At 35.8% G+C, this 26,129-nt stretch overlaps 1 protein-coding gene across 1 annotated transcript; it reads left to right on the forward strand.

Moving 5' to 3' along the window:
- Positions 1-1,341: 1,341 nt before the first annotated feature.
- LOC113343831 lies at positions 1,342-2,733 on the forward strand. Its single transcript, XM_026587945.1, has one exon. The coding sequence runs from the start codon at positions 1,342-1,344 to the stop codon at positions 2,731-2,733; it is 1,392 nt and encodes a 463-aa protein (XP_026443730.1).
- The last annotated feature ends 23,396 nt before the right edge of the window (positions 2,734-26,129 follow it).

The raw sequence follows: 26,129 nt of genomic DNA on the forward strand, positions 1-26,129 counted from the left end.
GGAGGATAGAGATAAGATTTTGAATGTTTGAACAACAAAAACTTAATCTAATGGAATGGTTTCGTGGCCTTGATGCTGATAAACACAATACTTCTAATGCAACAGTGTGGGTTAAGTTCCCAGGCTTGGCAGTTGAATTCTGGATAGAGAAGACGTTATTGGCGTTAGGAAAAACCCTAGGTACACCAGTTGTTGTTGATAAACGCACTTTGGCTCATGAGTATGGGTATTTTGCGTCATTTTTAATTGATATCAATTTTGCTGAACTGAATACGGATGGCATCCATGTTACAGTGGAGGGTCTTGAATTTTGGCAACCTATAGAGATTCTCAAAAGACTAAGTTTTACACCAAGTGTAAGATCATAGGTCATATTGATTCTGAGTGTAGAAAAAAACATAAGAATGGTGGTAGTGATTTGCAACAAACTGGTAATATGCAGCTTCAGAATAACTCGGGGCAGCTACAGATTGAAGCTAATGTTCAACAGGATAATCAGATAACCAATAGGGGGAATAATGGTGGCTCTATTACTAATATTGTGAATGCCTGGCATGAAGCAAAACGAAAGAAAGGGAAGACAGCTCCAACCATTCATGTCATTCCAGAGCCTGTTCGTAGTTTATCAAGCAGTTTGTAGAATTTTATGCATGGTCTGCATGCAGTTGTGCATGGCGGGAATATTAATGAGGTTCCAGTGAGTTCTGTTCAAGAGGAGGGAGAGATTACATCAGGGGGGTGTTCAAGGGTCTGTTGAGGAACAGATTCAGGATGAAGTTTCCAAGTCTGAAGTTGTTTTCCGCTCTACCTATGTTGAATTGGAAAGAACTAAACATAAGGCAACAGCGTATGCAGCATTAGTTTCTGGTACTACAGGATGTATGCCCAATTCTAAGTCAGTCATGAATTCGGAAGCGAGGGAGAGTACGTTTTCATTGGCTGATAAGAATGTTGATATTTCATACGACACTCCTTTAACTGATGCTTTATATGCTCGTGAAAGTATTGTGTCACCAAACCAGTTTGACGTGCTTAATACAGAAATTGGTCTATTTGATGAAGCTAGTGTGGGGGATGGTGCCATTCCTTTTTTTGACACAATATCTGGCAAGTGGACTTCGAAAACTCCTGTCTTCTTTCACGTAATGTTACTACTCCAAGACTTCCAAATCCACGGAATACTGGGAGTTCTAATGTGGTTTCTAAGGCTGATCAAAATCTGGAGAAAAGTGGTAAGGTTGCGAATGTTAAAACCAAGCCTGGAGATGGTTCACTTAAAAAAGATGCTGGAAGATCTGCATGAAGAGTTAAGCTACCTAACTCAAATCCTCAAGTTTCCCAATGAAAGTTCTTTTTTGGAATATCAATGGGATTGTGCGAGATGAGGTACAATTCAAACTTAGGGAGTTAGTTAAAGTTCATAAACCTGATATCATTGGCATTGTTGAGCCAAGGGTGTCAGTTAATTCAAGATCAGTTAGACGTTTTCAGTTAGAAGGTTTCAATAATATAATTTTTCATAATTTTACAGAGAATACTAATGGAAATTTGTGGGTGTTGTGGTCTAGAGATATTCCTGAGTCGGTGGTGTTGAACACGTCGCGTCAGGCTATCACTATTGGGGTTGATGGGGTTATGATTTCTTTGGTTCATGCTAGTAGTGTGCAGATTACTAGAAGAGAGCTTTGGAGGCAACTTAACTTGGGGGATCAGCAGGTTCCTTGGTTGGTAATTGGCGATTTTAATTGTGTTCTTCAGAATGAGGAAAAGAAGGGGGGTGGGATTCCTAATACTGATGTGGTTAATGAGTTTAGCGACTGGATAGATGATAACAATTTATTTGAAGCCGAACTCTTAGGGAGCAAATTTACTTGGTCGAATAGACAATCGGGTGTTAGAAGAATCATTAGTAAAATAGACCGGGCTGTGATAAACGAGTATTGGTTGAATCGCTTTGAGAACTGGCGGTGTAAAGCTCTTCCTAGGCAAGTTTCCGATCATTCTCCTCTCATTGGGTATACTTTTGTTAATACTAGGCCAAGAAGGTCTCCTTTCCGTGTTCAAAAGATGTGGTTTTCACATCCATATTTTATGCGAATGGTGCAGGAAAGTTGGAATGATCCTTTGGAGGGGAATCCAGCTTATGTTTTTGCTCAGAAATTAAAAAGGCTCAAGGCTGATATGAAGGTTTGGAACCAACAGGTTTTTGGTAATGTTTATGTCAGATTGAAGCAAGCTCAGCTGAGGCTTGAGAGTGCTTTAAGAATAGTTGATGAAGACCCTTTTGATTTGCACAAAAATAATGTGATGAAGGAGGCGTCAGTGGAAGTTAATAACATTCGTATACAGTTGGCTACAATGTTGAAGCAAAAGTCTAGAAACCAGTGGTTGGTAGAGGGTGCAAGCAACACAAGTTTCTTTCACAACAGTATTAGGATTCGTAGGAGTAATAATACTATTTCGGAGCTTGTGAATGATCAAGTGCTGACTATTACAGATTGTGATCAGATTAGAGATCTTGCGGTGAACTATTTTACTAATAAGTTCAACGGAGATGTTTCTGTCCCTGACTCTCTTTTTGATGTGGAGCATGAGAGTATTTTGATTGAGGAGAGTGGTTGTATGGACCAAAATCCTTCTTTTGAAGAAATCTATGAAGCGGTGTTTTCTTTAGGTGCGGATAGTGCTCCAGGACCTGACGGATTTGCTGGTTTCTTCTACAGACATTGTTAGGAAGTTATAAATCAAGATTTGGTGAGAGCTATTTTATATTGTTGGGTGCATAAGACCATTCCTCATGGAGTTAATTCAAGCCTTCTTTTGCTGCTCCCTAAGGAAAGAGGTGCGAATACTCTTAATAATTTTAGGCCAATTGGTCTTAGTAATTTTTTCTTTAAAATTTTTACTAAGATTTTGGCTACTCGGCTTGGTAGTGTGTTGGGTAATCTTGTTTCTGAGCAGCAGGTTGCTTTTATGAAGGGGAAGAAATATTCATGAAAATATTAGCCTGGCTTCGGAGATGGTAAATGAAATTCAAATAAAACGGAAAGATGGGAATGTTGGTTTGAAGCTTGATATTACTCAGGCTTTTGATACAGTTAGTTGGAGTTTTATTTTGGAAGTGTTTAAAAGGTATGGCTTCTCGGATTGGTGGTGTGACTGGATTCTCAATATTTTTAAATCTGCTAGGATTTCGGTGCTTGTTAATGGTAATCCGGAAGGTTATTTCAGTATAGATAGAGGGCTTCGTCAGGGGGATCCTTTATCTCCACTGATTTTCGTCTTGATTGAGGATGTTCTTAGTAGAAATATCACGAAGCTTTTGCGTGAAGGTGCTATGACTACTATGGTCTCTAGAAAAGGTATCTCTCCCACACATTTGTTTTTTGCTGATGACATTATGATTTATTGCAAAGGTAATATGAAGAGTTTGAGGAATCTTGTAACTCTTTTGGGTTCTTATCAGCGTGCTTCTGGCCAAACTGTTAGTAGGGCTAAGAGTAAGATATATTATGGAGGAGGTTCTTTGAGGAGGAGAGCTACGATTTCTTAGTTTTAAAGAGCAATTAGCGGGTTGGAAAGGAAGGATGTTGGTCTGGACCAACCTCTTTAGATGTTTTAGGAAAGAGAATGTCTGTTTTTTTCTCTTTTTGGCAGTGACAGAGTGGTGTTGGTCTGGACCAACCTCTTTAGATGTTTTAGGAAAGAGAATGTCCGTTTTTTTCTCTTTTTGGCGATTTTGGAAAACCAAATTTTTTCACGATTAGGGTTTCAAGTTTTACGTTTTTGGATTATCAGAATCAATACGTTGATTCATGATGATTCATTCTTCAGTTAATATTCCTAGTAGCTCAAATCAGAATCCTGATAAACCAGTTTCTTTTGCTGAAAAGGTTAGGGAACGTAAAACCCTAAACCCAACTTCAGTTGATATTTCTTTGTTACCAAACCCTACTCTTGTTGAAGGTGACCCAGCTCTTGTCATTCCTAATGATTATTATCAGGAAGGGTGCAAACCATTTCAATATAGCTTCATAGCTAGGCTGGATGCTACAGGTTTAAAGTTTGTTGAGGTTCAAAAAATCCTTGAAAATCAATGGAAACTTAAGAATAGGTGTAAGTTTATACCTATGAGCAAAGGATTCTTTGTTATTATGTTATCTTCAGATTTGGACAAGGAGAAGATACGTGCTGAAAAGTGGTTTGTCAATCAACAAATTCTGAGGTTGATTGATTGGTACCCAGGTTTTAATCCTGATAAACAAAGAACGTCCCATGCTGCTGTTTGGGTACGTTTTCTTGGTCTCCCTATTGAGATATGGACTGAGAGATCATTACTTTCTATTGGGAAAATCCTTGGAACACCCATTGTGGTGGATCAAAGAACCCTAAATCTGGAATATGGTCATTTCGCAGCTGTTTTGGTGGATATAGACTTTGCAAAGCATATTCCTGAGCGCATCTCTATCACTGCTGGAGGTAAAAAAATTTGGCAATATGTTGATATACCAAATTCACCTAAATTCTGTTTATCTTGCAATATTATTGGGCATGTTGATGATGAATGCAAAAGGAAGAACAACATGAAGACTGCTGGTAAGGAAAAGAAGATTGTTCATAAACCTACAATCCAAGTTTGGCAAGCAAAATTAGCTAAACCTAATGCGGAGGAGGAGAATTCTTTGAATCAGGTTAATATGGAGGATAATATGGTTGATGTACGTTCACAATCTGCTCATGCAGAACATGCAAAAACGCAAGGGGCAACAAATACTCAATTTCAGTCCGACCAAAACTCTAAAGTTCAGTCCGTGTCTGAGTTGGAAACCCAGACAAGAGTCTTGAACAAACCAAACTCTGTGGCTGAATCTGGAATACAATCCGTGAGCAAACCAAATCCTATTGAAACTGTTGGGTCTCGTGAAACTGAAGATAATGCACGTACAGCTGCTCGTGAAACTGTTGGTGTCCAGTCCGTGTTAAAAAGCACCCCTACTGACGTTATTGATGAAGAAAATCAATTGGAAAAGGAGCTTTCTCAATCTTCTGTTGAGTTGCGTGAGGCTCAGATGAAGTTTATTCATTGTAAAAATAATATTGCAGCTAAGAAAGATAGAGCTTTACGTAAAAATCATGAAGACATGGCTGCGCAGAGTTTTTCTAAAGAAGAATGGACTGAAGTGAAAGGAAAGAAATCCCCTAACAAAGGTACTTTCTCTTTTACTCCTTTTGAGAATGATTATACTCCTTTTTCGGATGAGTTGATGCAAACTGAAGTTGTGGTTGAAAATAAATTTGGCGTTCTAGCATCTGAGTTAGGCCTTGATAAGGTTATTATTGAGGAGGAGGAGGAGGAACAAGTGGAATCTAGTGACTCAGATGTTAGTATGGGCTCTAAAAGTTGGGGTGAGGTTGATGCTGACATTTTAGCAAGGAAAAAAGCTAGGAAAGTTGCCAAACAGGCTGCTAAGATTATACCAAAGCGTTCTTTACAACCTGATTCAAGTTTGGAATCTTCCCCTAGCAAGTCTATTGAGGAGTCTCCGAGCTCTAACACGGAAATTCAAGCGGGGTTGGTAGAAAAGAGGGAGCAAATGGAAAGAAAATCTCCTAGTAAGTTATCTCCTATTAAGCTTGTCCCTGGTAACTTTGCATCTGAGGATGAAGAAGGAGAGTTTTATGAGGATGAAGATGAGGATGTCTTGGGTAATTATGCTTTTGATACGGATATTATGGATGGAATTTTTTCTAAGAGCAAATCGTATAGAGTTGGTAGCAGCAGAAGTAAATTGAAAGGAGTTGGCTATAGATATAGGTAGCTTCTTTTAGTTTTTCTTTTTTTGTGGTTATGGCTTTTGTTATTTCTTAATCGTTATTTAGTCCCCTTTGGTTTATGGGGGTATGGAGAAGTGTGCTCCAAATTTGTAATTCTTGTAATTACGTTTTTTTGCTTAATAAACCTTTTTGACCTAGCAAAAAAAAAACAGAGTGGTGTTGGTGAAATCTGTTATTGCGAGCTTTTCTATTCATAATATGGTTGTTTACAAATGGCCTAGGAAGTTTGTTCATCAATGTGAAGTGGCTATTCGTAATTTTTTATGGTCTGGAGATTCAAAGGTGAGTAAATCTTTTGTAGTTTCTTACGACAAGATTTGTGCTCCTTATGATGAAGGGTTGTTTTTTTTTTGCTAAGTCAAGAAAATATATTGATAAAAAAGATATTTACAAGATAGGTGAAGGAGAAAAGGGATCAGAGAAACCCCTAAAAAACTCCTAAACCTATTTAAAACGATAATAAATTACATTTGGAAACTCAATAGAACTTAAAAAAACTGGTCGACCATCAAAGTGAAAACCAACCCCATCCTCTAATAAACAACCACGCTTTGCCATTGCATCAGCTGCAAAATTTGCCTCTCTAAAAGAATGTTCAAAACGAATTGAACCATATAAACCTTTAACTTCCATCCATGGTTTGCCTAGCAAACCAAGGAACGTTATCTTCTTCCAAATCCTTCAACACACTTGTAGAATCTGATCTAATAACAATGCAAGCATATCCCCACTGAACTGCCCACTCCATACCCACAATAATACCATACAATTCAGCCAAATAATTAGAAGTAACTCCCAAAACAATACACATTGCACCTACCACTTCACAATTTGCATTCCTTGCAACAACACCAGCTCCCGCCACCCCTGGATTACCTCTTGAGGCGCCATCCGTGCACAAAAGCAATTCATTATCATTAGGAGGAAACCAAAAACACTCCTTGGGATCAGTAAACTTCACCTTTCTATGCCGAACCCTAAAAAACTCCATAATTCTCAAGTCATCCATAGAATTATGCATATAACTCTTCATACGAACTGAATAATCTTGCATCAAACTAAAAACACGTTTTTAAAATAAAGACCAACAAGGGTTCTTCTTTTCATACACTTTTTTGTTCCTAGTGAACCATAATTCTGAACGCACAACCAAATTCACTACCAACCACAAATCCTTAACAATACCACTATGATATTTTGCCTTTTGGTAAGAAGTAATAATATCATAATTAGGTTTAATTTTGAAAATACCTTCAATCCACTCCCAAGCTTGACGCGTAAAATTACAGCTCCAAAGAATATGTTGGAGAGACTCTCCTCAATCTGACACACTTTTTTTTTTTTTTTTTGCTAGGATAAAATGGTTTATTAAAGCAAAAAAACGTAATTACAAGAATTACAAAATGGGAGGCGCTAGGCCTCCACACCCCCATAAACCAAAGGGACAACAAAACTCTAAAAAACGCATAAAATAAACTCTTAAGCACTAAAAATAGCATAAAGAAGAAAACTAATAACGTTTTCGCCCCTTATTTCCAACTCTAAAATTCCTCTTCTTGGGAATGAGATCATCAATTATTTTAGTCAAATCATAGTGCCCCTTGAATTCATCTTCATAATCATCATAAGTTTCATCATTGTCATAATCCTGTTCATTTTCATCTGAAGCATAATTACCACCTGGAACAAGCTTAATAGGAGATTGAACATTCTTTTTTGTTGACATTTTATCCATTTTCTTCTTTTTTTCCTCTAAATAGTCTCGTCGAAAGGCTGGATCTCTAATGAATTTAGTACGCACTTCATCAAGTTGAATAGTACTTGCCTCATCTAGTTCCTCTGTAGACAAAATATTATCTAGATCAAAAACATTTTCCTCCAACCCTGCTTGAATGTCCTTGTTATGCTCACGGCTTGGACTGTCCTCATTACACTTTGAATTCATAGCCATGATCTTGGCCACTTTTCTAGCTTGTTTCCTGGCTAGAATATCTGCATCAATTTCACCCTAATCTTTCGAACCCATACTATTGTCCGAGTCACTAGAACCATCTTGTTCCTCCTCCACCAAAATCTCACTAGAATCATTAGTAAGGCCTAACTCTGAAGCTAGGGAACCATACTTGTTATTCACCACAAGTTCAGCTTGAAAAAGCTCATCCACCAAAGGAGTATCGAAAGATTTAAATTTAAAAGATGTACGTTTATTAGGGGAGTTCTTACCCATAACTATTTTCCAATCCTCTTTAGAACTGGTCGTACCCTTTTCAGGATTTTGCTTGAACACGGAATTTGTTTCCATAACTGAGTTTGTTATAAATGCAGAATCATACTGAATATTTGGAATATCTTCCAAATTCTTTTTAGACACGAACTCTTGCTGGGCTTTAAGAGTTTGCACGGACTGATCTCCCAAAATTGGCTGAGCTTCCCTAGTTTGCACGGACTCTTGCTGAGCTTTCCCAGTTTGTACGGACTCTTGCTGAGCTTTCCTAGTTTGCACGGACTCTTGTTCCCTAGTTTGCACGAATTGCTTGCTAGAGTTCCCTTGTGTACTATCTGCATTGTCAATATGGATAGAATTCTTACGTAAAGCAAGATCTTTTTTGGCTGAAATATTGTTTTTACATCTCATCAACTTAATCTGAGCTTCACGATACTCAGTAAAAGCTTTTTCGAGCTGCTCTTCTAGATGTTTATCATCAGACTTCTCATGAATTGATTCAATATCCTCAGAAACAGCAACCTCATGAACTGAATTTATACTCTCCTTACCAGCCTTCACATTATTGACGTTAATTGCCTCAATCTGACACACACTACATTTAGATGCAAGTTGAATTTTAAATCTGCTACGTACCTTATCAAGAGTAGCACATGCACCACGAATAAACTTCCAGTTCTGAGCCGCCAATGAAGGATGCACCACCCTCTTCCATAACAACCCCGCCTCCCTCAAAATAGGATATTTCTTCCTAATCAATTCCCTAGCTGACTTGACAGAAAATTTACCTTGTAAATCAGGCATCCAAAAACGCCTATCCACTCCCATATGAATTTTTGGTAAATCCTGTTGCACCACATCAGCACTTAAAAGGAGTTGCGAATGAACTCCATGAATCTTCCAATCACCTTGCACAATAATATCACAAACACGAGCTGATCTGTCTAAATCCATGCGATTTAAAACACTAGCTAAGGTTGTATTTCCATACCATATATCAAAGAATAAAGAAGTATCCCTACCGTCACCAATAAAACACTTCGTGTTGTCCACCATCTCCTTATGAACCCAACGAAGACCATGAAGAATAGAAGATTTCACCCCTGCCATCTTAATACGACCATCCCTACAAGTGAATTTGGCTTCCAAAAACCTCGCCCACCTCTTACGAGAAGATTTTATAGCCCACCACAATTTCATCAGCAAAGCTTTATTCATAGTCCTTAGGCTAGTGATCCTAAGACCACCTTCCTTAGGACTACAAATCTTATCAAAACCAACTACAAAAGCTCTAGTAATATTAGAATCACCCGACCACAGAAAATTACGAATCACACGCTCACATTTAAGAATGAATTTTACCGGCCATTTGTACACAGCCATGTTATGAATAGAATAACTCGAAAGAACATTATTAACAAGCACAACCCTATCTTGAAAAGATAACATCTTACCTTTCAGAACCGAAAGTTGATCCCTCAACTTATCAACAACGTTGCTGATGTGACTATACTTAACCATCCCAGGCATCACCTTAACTCCCAAATATCTATCAGGAAAGTTAGAAATTGCCATACCTAAGAAAGTTGCAATGCTCTGGCGCCTACTCAAAGTCCCACCACCGAAGTAGATCTTGCTCTTCTCCCTACAAACCCTCTGACCAGAAGCTTGTTGGTAATTCTCCAAAAGTTTCACCAGATTCTTCACAAACTTCATATTTCCCTTGCAAAAAATCATAATATCATCAGCAAAAAATAAATGAGTAGGAGCAATACCCTTACGTTTTACCATATAAGACATATCCTTATTCTGAAAGAGTTTAGTGATGTTGCGGCTAAGCACATCCTCAATCAAAACAAAAATAAGAGGAGATAGAGGATCCCCCTGCCGTAAACCCCTATTAATCTTGAAATAACCCTCCGGACTACCATTAAGAAGAATAGAAATACACGCCGAATCCAGAATTTTCCAAATCCAAGATCACCAATCTTCAGAAAACCCATACCTTCTAAAAACCTCAAGAACAAAAGACCAGCTCACCGTATCAAAAGCCTGAGAGATATCAAGATTCAAACCCAAATTACCGTCCTTCCTTTTGATGTGCAATTCATTCACCATCTCAGAAGCTAAACTAATATTCTCATGGATATTCCTTCCCTTCATGAAAGCCAATTGCTCTTCAGACACCAACTTTCCCAACACCCTACCAAGCCTAGTAGCCAAGATTTTAGTAAAAATCTTAAAAAAGAAATTACTTAAGCCAATCGGCCTAAAGTTCTTCAAACTAGCAGCTCCCCTAACCTTTGCAAGCAAAAGAATAAGACTAGAATTAACCCCATTAGGAACTGTTTTAGAAGACCAGCAATAAGTAACCGCTAAAATCAGATCCCTTTGAATAATCTCCCAACAATGTCTATAAAAACACCCCGATAAACCATCTGGACCTGGCGCACTATCAGCTCCCAAATCAAAAACCGCATGTTTAATCTCATCAAAAGTAGGAATAGCATCCAACATATGTGACTCCTCCACAGTAATAGAATCATGATCATAATCAAAAAGAGTTTCACTTACCTGACCATCCTCACCATTGAATTTAGCCTGATAATAAGAAACCACATGAGCACTAAGATGAACCGGATCAGTAATAGTACTCCCATCTTCAACAACAAGCTCCGAGATTGTATTAGCACTTCTACGAATTTTAATAGAGTTGTGAAAGAAAGAAGTGTTACTAGAACCCTCCAACAACCACTGATTTCTAGATTTTTGCTTTAACATTGTATGCTGCTGCCTTTGAATATCTTGAACCTCAACAAGAGCATCCTTCATATTATTAAGTTTTGAAGCATCAAACGGATCTTCATCAGAATTTCTACTAGTTACCTCAAACTTAAGCGTTGCTTGCTTTAGTCTAGCATTGACATTACCAAAAACCGTTTGATTCCATAACTTAATTGCCTCCTTCAACAGCTTCAATTTGAAAGGAAAGATAAAGCCATGATTACCATACACCGGCGCCATCCAAGATAACTCCACCATCTTCAAAAAATCCGGATGAGAAAACCACATCTTCTGTATACGAAAAGGAGCACGTCTAGGCCTAGGATCACAAAAAGGAAAACCAATAAGAGTCGAATGGTCAGAAACTTCCCTAGGAAGAGCTTTACACCGACAATTTGCAAACTTAGACAGCCAAGGTTCATTAATAATAGCACGATCCAACTTATTAATAATTCTACAAACACCAGTCTGACCATTGGTCCAAGTAAACATAGACCCCAACGAATCTGCTTCAAACAAGTTATTATCCTCCATCCAATCAGAAAACTCATTAATACAAGAGAGACGAGTTGTCCTACCCCCTTTCTTTTCATCTTGACGAAGAACACAATTGAAATCACCCATAACCAACCAAGGAGTAGTTACGTCAACCGCTCCAAGTTGACTCCAAAGCCTCCTATGAAAAACTTGAATATAACTAGCATGAACAAAAGAGATAAGAACCCCCTCAGTTTTAACCGTAATGGCTTGTCTAGACATATTAATCACCACCGGCTCCTCAATACAATCATCCCAAAGAATCCACAAATTACCCAAAGAACTAGAAGTAGAATTATGAATTACCTTTTTATTATAACCAACCAAATTTAACTTTATCATTACATTGTCAGTGCAACGAATCTTAGGCTCGGCAATACAAAGTACTACCGACTTGTATTCATGCACCAATTTACGTAACTTACTACCCGCTTCCACCTTCGCCACCCCATTAATATTCCAATATAGAACTCTCATCAGGAAACACTCTTCTTTTTATTATGAATAGCTTGTGGAATCTTGCTAGGAATCCTACTTTGTAAAACAGGAGAGACACCCTTCCTAACTCGGTTTCCCAAAGCATTCACTTCAGAATCCGAATCTGATTTGGAATCATTAAAACGTTGTTGAGAAGAACTAGAACTTGTAATCAAAACCCGGCTTGGTTTTCTACTTTTCTTTGGCATATCCACTGGTATTTCCGCCCACTTAACACCCTTAACACCTGATGAAGCTTTCTTAGGCGTCAACTCTTCATCCGAACTACCTCAAGAAGTGCTTTCTGCCGCATCCGAACCCCCTCCAGAAAAGTGTTCAACATCATCATTATCCACACCCAACTCATCATTCAAAACATTGAACTTATTAGGAGAAACCACGATAGAAGTTTCAGCAACAGCTCTGTAGCTTGAGATATCCTCAATATTATCAACCACCATGTCTTGCAAAGACTTATTACCAGCCTCAACCGGCGTAAAAGAACTCGCCTCATTCCTGTCACTAGAGTGATTAGTTCTTACCAATTCACCACTCTTAGTTGACTTAGATGAGGTTGCAATTTCAACCATTGACAACCCAATAACCGAACTCTTTTGCAATGCTAACGCCTTCTTAGCCTTCTCAAAAGCTTCATACGATGCATGAAGATTGGCTTCAGTATTCGCTAAATCATTCTCTAGCTGAAGAGTTTGCTCCAAACCACCAGCACTCTCCACTAAACCAGCTTCAACCACCCCATTCACCACAGCTCCACCGTGCCCTACAGCAAGAGCATCATCCACATTACCACCAGCACTGTTAACAACATCATGAACCACAATAGCACCATCGTTCACACCACCTACACCAGCGCCAACACCTACAGCAACAGCGTTTGTACCACCAGCAACAGCCACGGTTGCGTCAGCTCCATCACCCTTACGGTTTCTCCTATTACGCACATTCTGCCACTCCCCTTTCGCATCAGCCTTAGACGTTTTCTCATCAATCTTTGATTGTCTTCTACATTCAACATCATTGTGACCAATTATGCAGCACTTCATACAGAATTTAGGAGATTTTGGGATATCCAAGTATTGCCAAAACGTCCTCCCCCCATCAGTTATCTTAATTCTACTTGGAATGTGTTTTGCAAAATCCACATCAACCAAAACTGAAGCAAAGTTTCCATACTCCAGATTTAGGGTTCTTTGATCAACCACAATAGTAGTCCCTAAAACTTTTCCCATAGATAACAAGTTCTTCTCAGTCCATAGTTCTGCATGTAAACCAGGAAAGTGAACCCATACGTTTGCATGGGAAGTTTTTTGACGATCAGGATCAAAACCCGGGTACCAATCCATTAACTTGAGTTCATGCTGTTGAACAAACCACTTTGTACGTCTGATTCTCTCCTTAGTTTCCTCATCTTGTAGCATAATAACAAAGAAACCTTTTCCCATAGTCATAAACCTAACAGAATTAGGATTAATCTGCCATTGAGATATTAAAAGAGTTTTTACCTCAAAGAATTTCAGCCCCGTGAAGTTTAGTCTTGCAATGAAACTGTGTTGAAAGGGTTTACAACCCTCTTCATAGTAATCCGCGGGTATAACAAGGGATGGTTCTCCATCAATCAGAGTAGGATTAGGTAAACTAGTAATATCAACTCCTGTTGGTTTTAGGGTTTGTTTTGCCCTTACCTTGTCCGCAAAGGATTGGTGTTGCTGAATCCGTGATGAACTAGGATTATTTTCTACCATATTGAATCCGTGATGAACTATGAAACCTACGTGAAAAAAAACTAAACTCTAGTGTTTTCGCCAGAGTTTCTCTTTCCTCTCATGTTTCCTCTTGATTGAATTTTTTATGCGTTCGGTGAAGGAGGGTTGGGTTTAACTCAGATGAGTATTATAAACAAGGCTTTACTTATGGGTCTTTGGTGGAAAATCCGTAAATCTAATAAAATTTGGGTTCGATTTCTTCGAGCAAATTTTTTTAAGAGGAATGGAGAGTTGGTCCAATATGAAAATCTTCTATTCTCCCTGGTATCAAATGGGTTTACTCTTTGGTGGAGGAGAATGCTAAGGTCATGGTTGGGGATGGTTGCAATACTTCTTTATACTTTGATGTTTGGGTTGTGGAGGAGTCCATAGCCGAAATTCTTGAAGATTACTCTTTGGATCGTTCGGTTTTGGTAGGTGATATGCTTACTAATGGCGCTGGGAACTTGAATGAGGATTATCATAATAGTTTGTTAGCTGCTGGAATTGTTATGACAGATTTTCCTAGGCCGTTAAATGGAGAGGATAGTATGATTTTGAAACCCAGCTATGATGGTGTTTTTACTGTCAGATCTGCTAAAGCTATAATTCGCAAGAAGTTTCCAAAGCTGGAAGGTGCAAACTTGTTATGGAGGCAGGCAATTCATCCCGCTCTTGCTACGAGAAACTGGAAGATCTAAGGGGCGCCTGTGCTACCTTGGATAAAGTTCAAAGCCGTTTTAAAATTCAGATTGCTAACAAGTGTTGTTTGTGTAATTATGAAGAGGAGACGTTGGATCATATTATGTGGCATTGTTCGTTTGCGGACAAAGCTTGGAAATGGATTGCAGACACTTTTGGTGTTCATTCGCATCTGTAGCTGACAACTGCGTACAAGGCAGCAAGGGGGAGAAGTGGAATGTTCAAGGAGCTGTGGTTGTTGACAAATTTAATAGTGCGATCGGAGCTGTGGCAGACTAGGAACAGATTTGTTTATGAGAACAAAAAACTGTGTTTAACCAAGTGCAGGATTACTCAAGAAGGCTTAAGGGATTCGTGCACAATTCTGTGGAGGATCTCAAAGTGTTGGATTTCTTTAAAGTGGCACATAGGCGAGTGAAATTTCATGAACCTGTTGAATGTAGCTGGACTGTACCGGAGATGGATGAGCTGCTGTTGTGCTGCAACGATGCTGCTTGTGGGAATCCGGGGGTGGCTGGAGCTGGTGTGGTGGCGCGAGACCATGGAGCTAATGTTGTTGGAGCAATGAGTATAGGTTTGGGTATTACTACAAATTACCTGGCTGAAATTTATGGCATTATTATTGGGCTGGAATGGGCGTTACAGTGGTTTTTTTTTGAGAGTTTGCATTCGTTCAGACTCAATGAGTGCAATTATGGCTTTTTCTTCTTCTTCTCTTCCGTGGTTTGCACATCAGCGTTGGAGTCAAATTTCTTCAAATTTTGAAAATATTCGTTTTGAGCATTCTTTTACAGAAGCAAATTTTGCAGCGGATAACATGGCAAAGAGAGGTTGTGACCTTCCTAATGAGGAAGGTACACACTATACCGGAAGACCGGATTTTCTAAATTCTGTTAAGTACCCAAATGTAACTTATTTTCGTTTCAAATAGGCTTCAAGATTTTGGGGTCTCTTTGGCCTCTTTTCTTGTAGCTTATTTTGTTGTACGTCTTTGCTATTTTTAATACAATTTGGATTTACCAAAAAAAATCTTTATTTTTTGTGTTGGCTTTGTCTTTCTATTTGATTCAAGATAGATGAAATTTGTTAGGATTTGGATTAATTCTGCTTGGTCTTTCGTCCTTCTTTTATTGTGAAATTTGACTTCCTTCATATATTCTTGAATCAACATACATAGAAATGCAATTTATACTAGACGTACTGCCTTAGAACATATTAATTGTGATTACAATACATTTTCAAACTTTTTCTGTTAAAGATTAGTTTATCTAGTTTACAATTTAGTCTCAGAAATAAACTTCCGACTTATAACGAAGTGTGCAGACTTTTTTGAGTTAACGTATAAAAAATCAACATTTTTATGAACTCTTTATTTTTGTATTGGTTTTGTCTTTCAATTTGATTCAAATAGATGAAATTTGTTAGAATTTGGATTAGTTATGGCTGGTCTTTCATCCTTCTTCTATTGTGAAATTTGATTTCCTTCATATTTTCTTGAATAAACGTACATAGAAATGCAATTTTTACTAGACGTAATGCCTTAGAACATACTATTTGTGAGTACAATACACTTTTCAAACTTTTTCTGTTAAAGATGAGTTTATCTAGTTTACAATTTAGTTTCAGAAATCAATTTCAGACTTATAACGAAGTGTGTAGACTTTTTTGAGTAAACGTATATAAAATTCAACATTTTTATGAACTCTTTCTTTTTGTGTTGGCTTTGTCTTTCTATTGATTCAAGATAGATGAAATTGTTAGGATTTGGATTAGTTATTCTTGGTCTTTCATCCTTCTTCTATTGTGAAATTTGCCTTCCTTCATATTTTCTTGAATCAACGTACATTGAAATGAAATTTTTACTAGACATAATGCTTTAGAACATATTATTTGTGATTACAATACATTTTTCAAACTTTTTTTTGTTAAAGATGAGTTTATGTAGTTTACGATTTAGTCTCAGAAATCAATTTCCGACTTATAACGAAGTGTGTAGAATTTTTTGAGTTAACGTATATAAACATTAAAAAAATTTATGAACTCTTTCTTTTTGTGTTGGCTTTGTCTTTCTATTTGATTCAAGATAGATGAAATTTATTAGGATTTGGATTTGTTACGCATGGTCTTTAATCCTTTTCTATTGTGAAATTTGACTTCCTTCATATTTTCTTGAAACAACGTACATAGAAATGCAATTTTTACTAGATGTAATGCCTTAGAACATATTATTGTGACTACAATACATTTTTCAAACTTTTTCTGTTAAATATGAGTTTATCTAGTTTACAATTTAGTTTCAGAAATCAATTTCAGACATATAACGAAGTGTGTAGACTTTTTTGAGTTAACGTTGATCGATGTCGTATACGTCAATAATAAATTACTTTCTCACTACTCAAAATATAAAATATAGCAAGGGCAAGAAAGGATCGTTCCCACAGAGAGGTCTTAGGTTGTCAAGTTTTTTCGGTTGCCTATAAATAACAATGGGGGATTTCTGATTTTTATGTAAAGGAAAATAAACTAAAAGCAAATAATGAAATAACCAAGCAAATCAATAAGATGAAGATATTGGTCAAGGATTAGTTTTCATTCACAAACATGAATTTGTAACAATAACTAGAATTGAAATTTAATCTCAACTTTTATCAAAAGTCCTAGGATACCTTGATCGCAAGAATATCCCGCTAATTTTCTCTTGTCATCAACAAACACATTAAAAGATGCGAAAGTGAATTCTTCCTAGAAAGCAACCTAAAGTGTAAAAGCACAATTAAGTTTAACTCCCTAAGAGCACTAAGTTCTATGAAATAAGACTAATCAATGCAATCGAACGTGTAAAAGCACTAATCCGTTTTAACAAAGGTTATGATCCACATGTGACTACTAGGATGTATCACTACAAGCAATAATCACAATTATGCTACGTGTATTCAAGGTGTATCACGTTTACGTATAATAAACCCTAAACTAGCAATAGATATGATTACGAGTTCTACCAATTTGCAACTTGACAAAACTAACAATCAATCATACATGGCGATATTTCTAGCGAATCATAATCGACAAAACATGGAGACAAAACTAATTTATTGAATGAAAATCCATATTTGGAAATCCAACTTATTACTTAACCAATAATAAAATCTAGGTACTCATGGCATAGGAGTTCATCACAAGAAGAAAAATAATAGTTTCCATCTTTCTAAACCCTAGGCTAAAAGTAGAAGAGAAGATAATCCCTCATGGAGATATCTAGGTTTAGAGAAAGAGTTTTCTATTTATATGTTTCACCCAATCCAAAAGTATACTCTTTCCAATATTAGGTCTTTTCAAAACCCATCTCCAAATGGTCCACCAAGCCCATGTGTGAGAAATATGTCTCTCGAATTTTGGGTCCAAAACTGGTGCCGGATTGCTGACGTCATCGCCGGAATCTGACCGTAATTTGACCGCTGGCTACCTGAGTTCACTCGACGTTGGTAGAATATTCCGTTAGATTCCGTTACAGTTAACCGCTGATCTAACGGTCTTCTGTTAGTCAACTGGGTCAAGGGGAGAAAGTGAGTTAGCCACCGAGTCAGCATCTTACTCGGCTAACTGGTCTTACTCAGCTGAGTCGGATCTGGAGTCACCGAGTCGACTCACCATATTGGAGAATAAGACAGAGTTTCCTCTGTTTCTGGCTGATTTCCGGCCATTTTTCAGGCCAATTTTTGGTCTTCTCCTGTTAAGAATCCCAACATACATCTATTGTAGCTTCATTTGCAGCATTTCATTCACATCATCAACAACTCCTCAGCTAATTCATTGCAGCTTAACCTCATCACTCAACTCCAATTTCTCCCTGTACTTCAGCTCTGCCTCATACTCTTCCCAGCAATTTCAGCTCACAATCAGTTGTTGCAGGAACATCTCAGCTGCATCCATCTCCTTCAGCAGCATCACCACCAACACTTTGTTACTCCAGCTACAACCCCACCAGACAAACACTTCCACCAGCTTCTTGTATTGCACCTGCAGTCTCCTTGAGCTTCAATCGTTCTCCCCATTACAGTAATACCCTTCAAATCACTTCATCCATTCCTGTATACCTCACATCCATAACCTTCAACTAACGGCAGTAGCCACAGACATTTCGAACTCAGCATCACCATCCAATCATCAACAGCTTCATATAAACGGCAAATACCAAACCCAGATCCATTCATACCCCCAGAATCCATCTCAATTCAGCTCCTCAATCTTCTCCGGCAGCAACACCACCAGATAACCTTAGTTCTTGGCTTGAATCTCTCTCAAGAACTCATGAATTTGAATTCTAACAAATACCCATCTCTGATGCTTCTTGTACTCAATTTCTCACCGATTCCAGCAAACCCATCTGCTCATATCAATCGAGACAATGATTAACCCATCTTCAATTTCAGAACAAATCGAAACCTTACTTCACTCTTCATCATCTCAACACAATTTATTTCAGCAGAGACCCATTTTCAGATTCAACTTCAATCTTCTTCTGCCATCGAATTAAAAGCAGATCCCCTTGTCCAATTTCAATTATCCTTTCTCATCTCAGACGAATCTAAGACAAACCCATCTTCGATTCCTTCTCTCGGTTCCATTAATCAACACCACCAAACCCTTGAATCCATCTCTCAAACTCAATTGAACCCTAGATGTTACTTACAGCATCAGAGAAGAATAGAGAAAGGGAAAAGGGGGAAAATGACCCTAATTCCTCAATTTCGATCTAGATAAGGCCTTGTGAAGTGGGGTTGCTGTTTGCACCCCGAGAGTCGATACGGGTCACTTAGTAGTAGCCCCTTAACCTGTGATTGGCTCCAGATAGCACTTGTGCAGGGAATGACAATTTGCCCCTTCTTGCGCCAACTTGGGCGATTTCTTCTTTTCAATGCTTTATAGAGCCGTGTGCTTGCTAGATTCTCCTCCGTTCACGCCTCGTGCCTCTAAGTAAAGCTTTTTGCTCATATTTCTCCTTTTTTTCGCCATATGACTCCAAAACACCTATAAAACTCAAAATCAATCATAAGATACATAATTTACAAGAAAACTCGCGAAGAAAGCATAAACAATAGATAAATATTAAGGTGTTTAGGACACCTATCAAATTCCCCCACACTTAGACTTTGCTAGTCCACGAGCAAATCAAACAAAACAATTCTAAATCATACATACGGTTACTCTTAGCATGAACAACAGGCCTTTAAACCTCTAGGTGTCCCTAGTGGACGAGTTATAGTCTCGTGAAGGTTTACAAGAGGTATACCTACAAAACCTTTTCTTCCAAAATCCAGCTACTTGTGACAATTTAATGACACTAAACATTTTTTTATTCGATGGCATACAGTCAATGATTACATGAGGAAGTACCCACTTTCAAATCCAATTCATAAATTAGTAATACAGTTTTATCAAAAAGTTGAACACAACCACAATACTCGGAATCGAATCAACCACAATCACATGAAAAGATTAAGAAGATGGATATAGAAAGTAAATGGTGGCGAACTGTTGACTAAGGTGGACGATGTTTCCCATATCTGTCTGAAGGTCACTGCCAAAACAAACCTAAAAATCCTATTGGATTGAGCTACTAGTCTGAATTCTAATATCAACATAGCTGGCATATACAAGGGAACCACCGGTCGACAAACTTAATTCTAGATCAATTCACTGGCATATACAAGGGAACCAGTAATCGATTTTATTCAATACAATAATAATTTTTTTATTTTTTTGACATCATGATTGGATCTTGTGGATCCAAGCGCATGTTTCTTGTCAGCAGATTACATGATAGTTCCCTTGGATCCTGCACTCCACGCTTGCTTAGGCGACGGAGACAGGGAGAACACACGCATATTGCTTTATCCAAGTGTCATATTTATTCCTTTTGATCAATTGGTCGGGCATTTTTTTTTTGTAGTAACTCAATCACTCTATTTCATCCTACCAGTGATAACAATTCGATGTTCGTGCCCCACCAGTTCACTTAGAGAAACAATAGATAAATATGGAAAAATAAAAATAGAACGTGATATGGTGACGACTCCGAGATATGGTGACAACTAACATGTTATTTATTCTTATATTTTGTTCGTTTTCATATGAATAGACTCTACTAATGGGTTCCTCAACTCCTACAACCACGATGTTTCCATTAGTGTAAGGTACAAGTTGATAGACTTAGGAGTTTATCATCTTTTTTTTTTGTTTTTCTTATCAACACAAGCGAAAACTAACAAGGCTAAAAAAAACTCTATATGAGAACACTCCCCCACACTTAAACTTTACATTTTCCTCAATGAAATTGAATCGTCCAAAGAAAGTCAAGGTGGGAAATCTTATAACATGATATATATACACAATAAGAAAATAAAATGCATAATAAAAAATGATACTCCAACTCATAGCTATTTCTGAACAATAGAGGATAAACACTAAACAAGCTATTTAGTTGGCATCTAATCTCAACTCAACCAATATATATACCTCATCGTCAAGAAAAAATTCCATCTACTTAGAAAGGCTAGTGTTTATTCTAAATTGTTCAAAAATCTCTAAAAATTGGAGTTTTAATATGCAAATATCCAAAATAAGAAATAAAGATAAAAGACTTGAAAAATAAAAAGATAGAGATAGATACACAAAACCAGTGGGTTGCCTCCCGCTTAGCGCTTGGTTTAAAGTCGTCAGCCCGACTTGCAAGATGCATTCCCCATACACAAATAATCTGAAAAGTTGGGGATCCTCCCATAGAACCTGTTTTGGAAACACTAGCTTCACACAAATAATCTGAAAAGTTGGCTTTGTCTTTCTATTTGATTCAAGATAGATGAAATTTGTTAGGATTTGGATTAGTTATGCATGGTCTTTAATCCTTCTTCTATTGTGAAATTTGACTTCCTTCATATTTTCTTGAATCAACGTACATAGAAATGCAATTTTTACTAGACGTAATGCCTTAAAACATATTATTTGTGATTGCAATACATTTTTCAAACTTTTTCTATTACAGATGAGTTTATCTAGTTTACAATTTAGTTTCAGAAATCAATTTCAGACATGTAACGAAGTGTGTAGACTTTTTTGAGTTAACGTACATAAAATTAAACATTTTTATGAACTCTTTCTTTTTGTGTTGGCTTTGTCTTTCTATTTGCTTCAAGATAGATGGAATTTGTTAGGATTTGGATTAGTTCTGCATGGTCTTTCATCTTTCTTCTATTGTCAAATTTGACTTCCTTCATATTTTCTTGAATCAACGTACATAGAAATGCAATTTTTCCGAGAGGTATTGCCTTAGAACATATTAATTGTAATTACAATACATTTTTAAACTTTTTCTGTTAAAGTTGGGTTTATCTAGTTTACAGTTTAGTCTCAAAAATGAATTTCCGACTTATAACGAAGTGTGTAGACTTTTTTGAGTTAACGTATATAAAATTCAACATTTTTATGATCTCTATTTTTTGTGTTGGCTTTGTTTTTCTATTTGATTCAAGATTGATGGAATTTTTTAGGATTTGGATTAGTTCTGCTTGGTCTTTCGTCCTTCTTCTATTGTGAAATTTGACTTCCTTCATATATTCTTGAATCAACATACATAGAAATCCAATTTTTACTAGACGTACTGCCTTAGAACATATTAATTGTGATTACAATACATTTTTCAATCTTATTATATTAAAGATGAGTATATTTAGTTTACAATTTAGTCTCAGAAATCAACTTTCGACTTATAACGAAGTGTGTAGACTTTTTTGAGTTAACGTATTAAAAACTCAACATTTTTATGAACTCTTTCTTTTTGTGTTGGTGTTGTCTTTCTATTTGATTCAAGACAGATGAAATTTGTCAGGATTTGGATTAGTTCTGCATGGTCTTTCATCCTACTTCTATTGTGAAATTTGACTTCCTTCATATTTTCTTGAATCAACGTACATAGAAATGCAATTTTTACTAAACGTAATGCCTTCGAACATATTATTTGTGATTACAATACATTTTTCAAACTTTTTCTGTTAAAGATGAGTTTATCTAGTTTACAATATAGTGTCAGAAATCAATTTCACACTTATAACGAAGTGCGTAGACTTTTTTGAGTTAACGTATATAAAATTCAACATTTTTATGAACTCTTTCTTTTTGTGTTGGCTTTTTCTTTCTATTTGATTCAAGATAGATGAAATTTGTTAGGATTTGGATTAGTTCTTCTTGGTTTTTCATCCTTCTTATATTTTGAAATTTGCCTTCCTCATATTTTTTTGAATCAACCTACATGGAAATTCAATTTTTACTAGACGTAATTCTTTAGAACATATTATTTGTGATTACAATACATTTTTCAAACTTTTTCTGTTAAAGATGAGTTTATCTAGTTTACGATTTAGTCTCAGAAATCAATTTCCGACTTGTAGACTTTTTTGAGTTAACGTATATCAAATTCAAAATTTTATGAACTCTTTTATTTGTGTTGGCTTTGTCTTTCTATTTGATTGAAGATAGATGAAATTTGTTAGGATTTGGATTAGTTATGCATGGTCTTTAATCCTTCTTCGTGAAATTTGACTTCCTTCATATTTTCTTGAATCAACGTACATAGAAATGCAATTTTTACTAGACGTAATGCTTTAGAACATATTATTTATGATTGGAATACATTTTTCAAACTTTTTCAGTTAAAGAGGAGTTTATCTAGTTTACGATTTAGTCTCAGAAATCAATTTCCGACTTATAACGAAGTGTGTAGACTTTTTAACGTATATAAAATTCAATATTTTTATGAACTCTTTCTTTTTGTGTTGGCTTTGTCTTTCTATTTGCTTCAAGATAGATGAAATTTGTTAGGATTTGGATTAGTTCTGCATGTTCTTTCATCTTTCTTCAATTGTGAAATTTGACTTCCTTCATATTTTCTTGAATCAACGTACAAAGAAATGCAATTTTTATAGAGGTATTGCCTTAGAACATGATAATTGTAATTACAATACATTTTCAAACTTTTTCTGTTAAAGATGAGTATATCTAGTTTACAATTTAGTCTCAGAAATCAACTTCCGACTTATAACGAAGTGTGTAGACTTTTATGAGTTAACGTATTAAAAACTCAACATTTTTATGAACTCTTTATTTTTTAATGGCTTTGTCTTTGAATTTGATTCAAATAGATGAAATTTGTTAGAATATGAATTAGTTATGGCTGGTCTTTCATCCTTCTTCTATGATGAAATTTGCTTTCCTTCATATTTTCTTGAATCAACGTACATAGAAATGCAATTTTTTACTAGACGTAATGCTTTAGAACATATTATTTGTGATTGCAATACATTTTTCAAACTTTTTCTGTTAAAGATGAGTTTATCTAGTTTACGATTTAGTCTCAGAAATCAATTTCCGACTTATAACGAAGTGTGTAGACTTTTTGAGTTAACGTACATAAAATTCAGCATTTTTATGAACTCTTTCTTTTGTGTTGGCTTTGTCTTTATATTTGATTTAAGATAGATGAAATTAGTTAGGGTTTGGATTAGTTCTTCTAGGTCTTTCATCCTTCTTCTACTATGAAATTGTTTTCCTTTATATTTTCTTGAATCAACGTACATAGAAATGCAATTTTTACTAGATGTAATGCTTTAGAACATATTATTTGTGATTGCAATATTTTTCAAACTTTTCTGTTAAAGATGAGTTTATCTAGTTTACGATTTAGTCTCAGAAAACAATTTCCGACTTATAAGGAAGTGTGTAGACTTTTTGAGTTAACGTATATAAAATTCAATATTTTTATGAACTCTTTCTTTTTGTATTGGCTTTGTCTTTCTATTTGCTTCAAGATAGATGAAATTTGTTAGGATTTGGATTAGTTCTGCATGGTCTATCATCTTTCTTCTATTGTGAAATTTGACTTCCTTCATATTTTCTTGAATCGACTTACATAGAAATGCAATTTTTACTAGAGGTACTGCCTTAGAACATATTAATTGTGATTACAATACATTTTTCAAACTTATTCTGTTGAAGATGAGTATATCTAGTTTACAATTTAGTCTCAGAAATCAACTTCCGACTTATAACGAAGTGTGTAGACTTTTTTGAGTTAACGTATTAAAAACTCAACATTTTTATGAACTCTTTATTTTTTATTGGCTTTGTCTTTCATTTGATTCAAATAGATGAAATTTGTTAAAATATGGATTAGTTATGGCTGGTCTTTCATCCTTCTTCTATTGTGAAATTTGACTTCCTTCATATTTTCTTGAATCAACGTACATAGAAATGCAATTTTTACTAACGTAATGCCTTCAAACATATTATTTGTGATTACAATACATTTTTCAAACTTTTTCTGTTAAAGATGAGTTTATCTAGTTTACATATAGTGTCAGAAATCAATTTCACACTTATAACGAAGTGTAGACTTTTTTGAGTTAACGTAATAAAATTCAACATTTTTATGAACTCTTTCTTTTTGTGTTGGCTTTGTCTTTCTATTTGATTCAAGATAGATGAAATTTGTTAGGATTTGGATTAGTTCTTCTGGTCTTTCATCCTTCTTATATTTTGAAATTTGCTTCCTCATATTTTTTGAATCAACCTACATGAAATTCAATTTTTACTAGACGTAATGCTTTAGAACATATTATTTATGATTACAATACATTTTTCAAACTTTTTCTGTTAAAGATGAGTTTATCTAGTTTACGATTTAGTCTCAGAAATCAATTTCGACTTGTAGACTTTTTTGAGTTAACGTATATAAAATTCAAATTTTATGAACTCTTTTATTTGTGTTGGCTTTGTCTTTCTATTTGATTGAAGATAGATGAAATTTGTTAGGATTTGGATTAGTTATGCATGGTCTTTAATCCTTCTTCTGAAATTTGACTTCCTTCATATTTTCTTGAATCAACGTACATAGAAATGCAATTTTTACTAGACGTAATGCTTTAGAACATATTATTTATGATTGGAATACATTTTTCAAACTTTTTCAGTTAAAGAGGAGTTTATCTAGTTTACGATTTAGTCTCAGAAATCAATTTCCGACTTATAACGAAGTATGTAGACTTTTTAACGTATATAAAATTCAATATTTTTATGAACTCTTTCTTTTTGTGTTGGCTTTGTCTTTCTATTTGCTTCAAGATAGATGAAATTTGTTAGGATTTGGATTATTTCTGCATGTTCTTTCATCTTTCGTCAATTGTGAAATTTAACTTCCTTCATATTTTCTTGAATCAACGTACAAAGAAATGCAATTTTTACTAGAGGTATAGCCTTAGAACATGATAATTGTAATTACAATACATTTTCAAACTTTTTCTGTTAAAGATGAGTATATCTAGTTTACAATTTAGTCTCAGAAATCAACTTCCGACTTATAACGAAGTGTGTAGACTTTTATGAGTTAACGTATTAAAAACTCAACTTTTTTATGAACTCTTTATTTTTTAATGGCTTTGTCTTTGAATTTGATTCTAATAGATGAAATTTGTTAGAATATGAATTAGTTATGGCTGGTCTTTCATCCTTCTTCTATGATGAAATTTGCTTTCCTTCATATTTTCTTGAATCAACGTACAAAGAAATGCAATTTTTACTAGACGTAATGCTTTAGAACATATTATTTGTGATTGCAATACATTTTTCAAACTTTTTATGTTAAAGATGAGTTTATCTAGTTTACGATTTAGTCTCAGAAATCAATTTCCGACTTATAACGAAGTGTGTAGACTTTTTTGAGTTAACGTACATAAAATTCAACATTTTTATGAACTCTT

This window comes from Papaver somniferum, unplaced genomic scaffold (assembly GCF_003573695.1).
Source record: "Papaver somniferum cultivar HN1 unplaced genomic scaffold, ASM357369v1 unplaced-scaffold_67, whole genome shotgun sequence".
Lineage (NCBI taxonomy): Eukaryota > Viridiplantae > Streptophyta > Magnoliopsida > Ranunculales > Papaveraceae > Papaver > Papaver somniferum.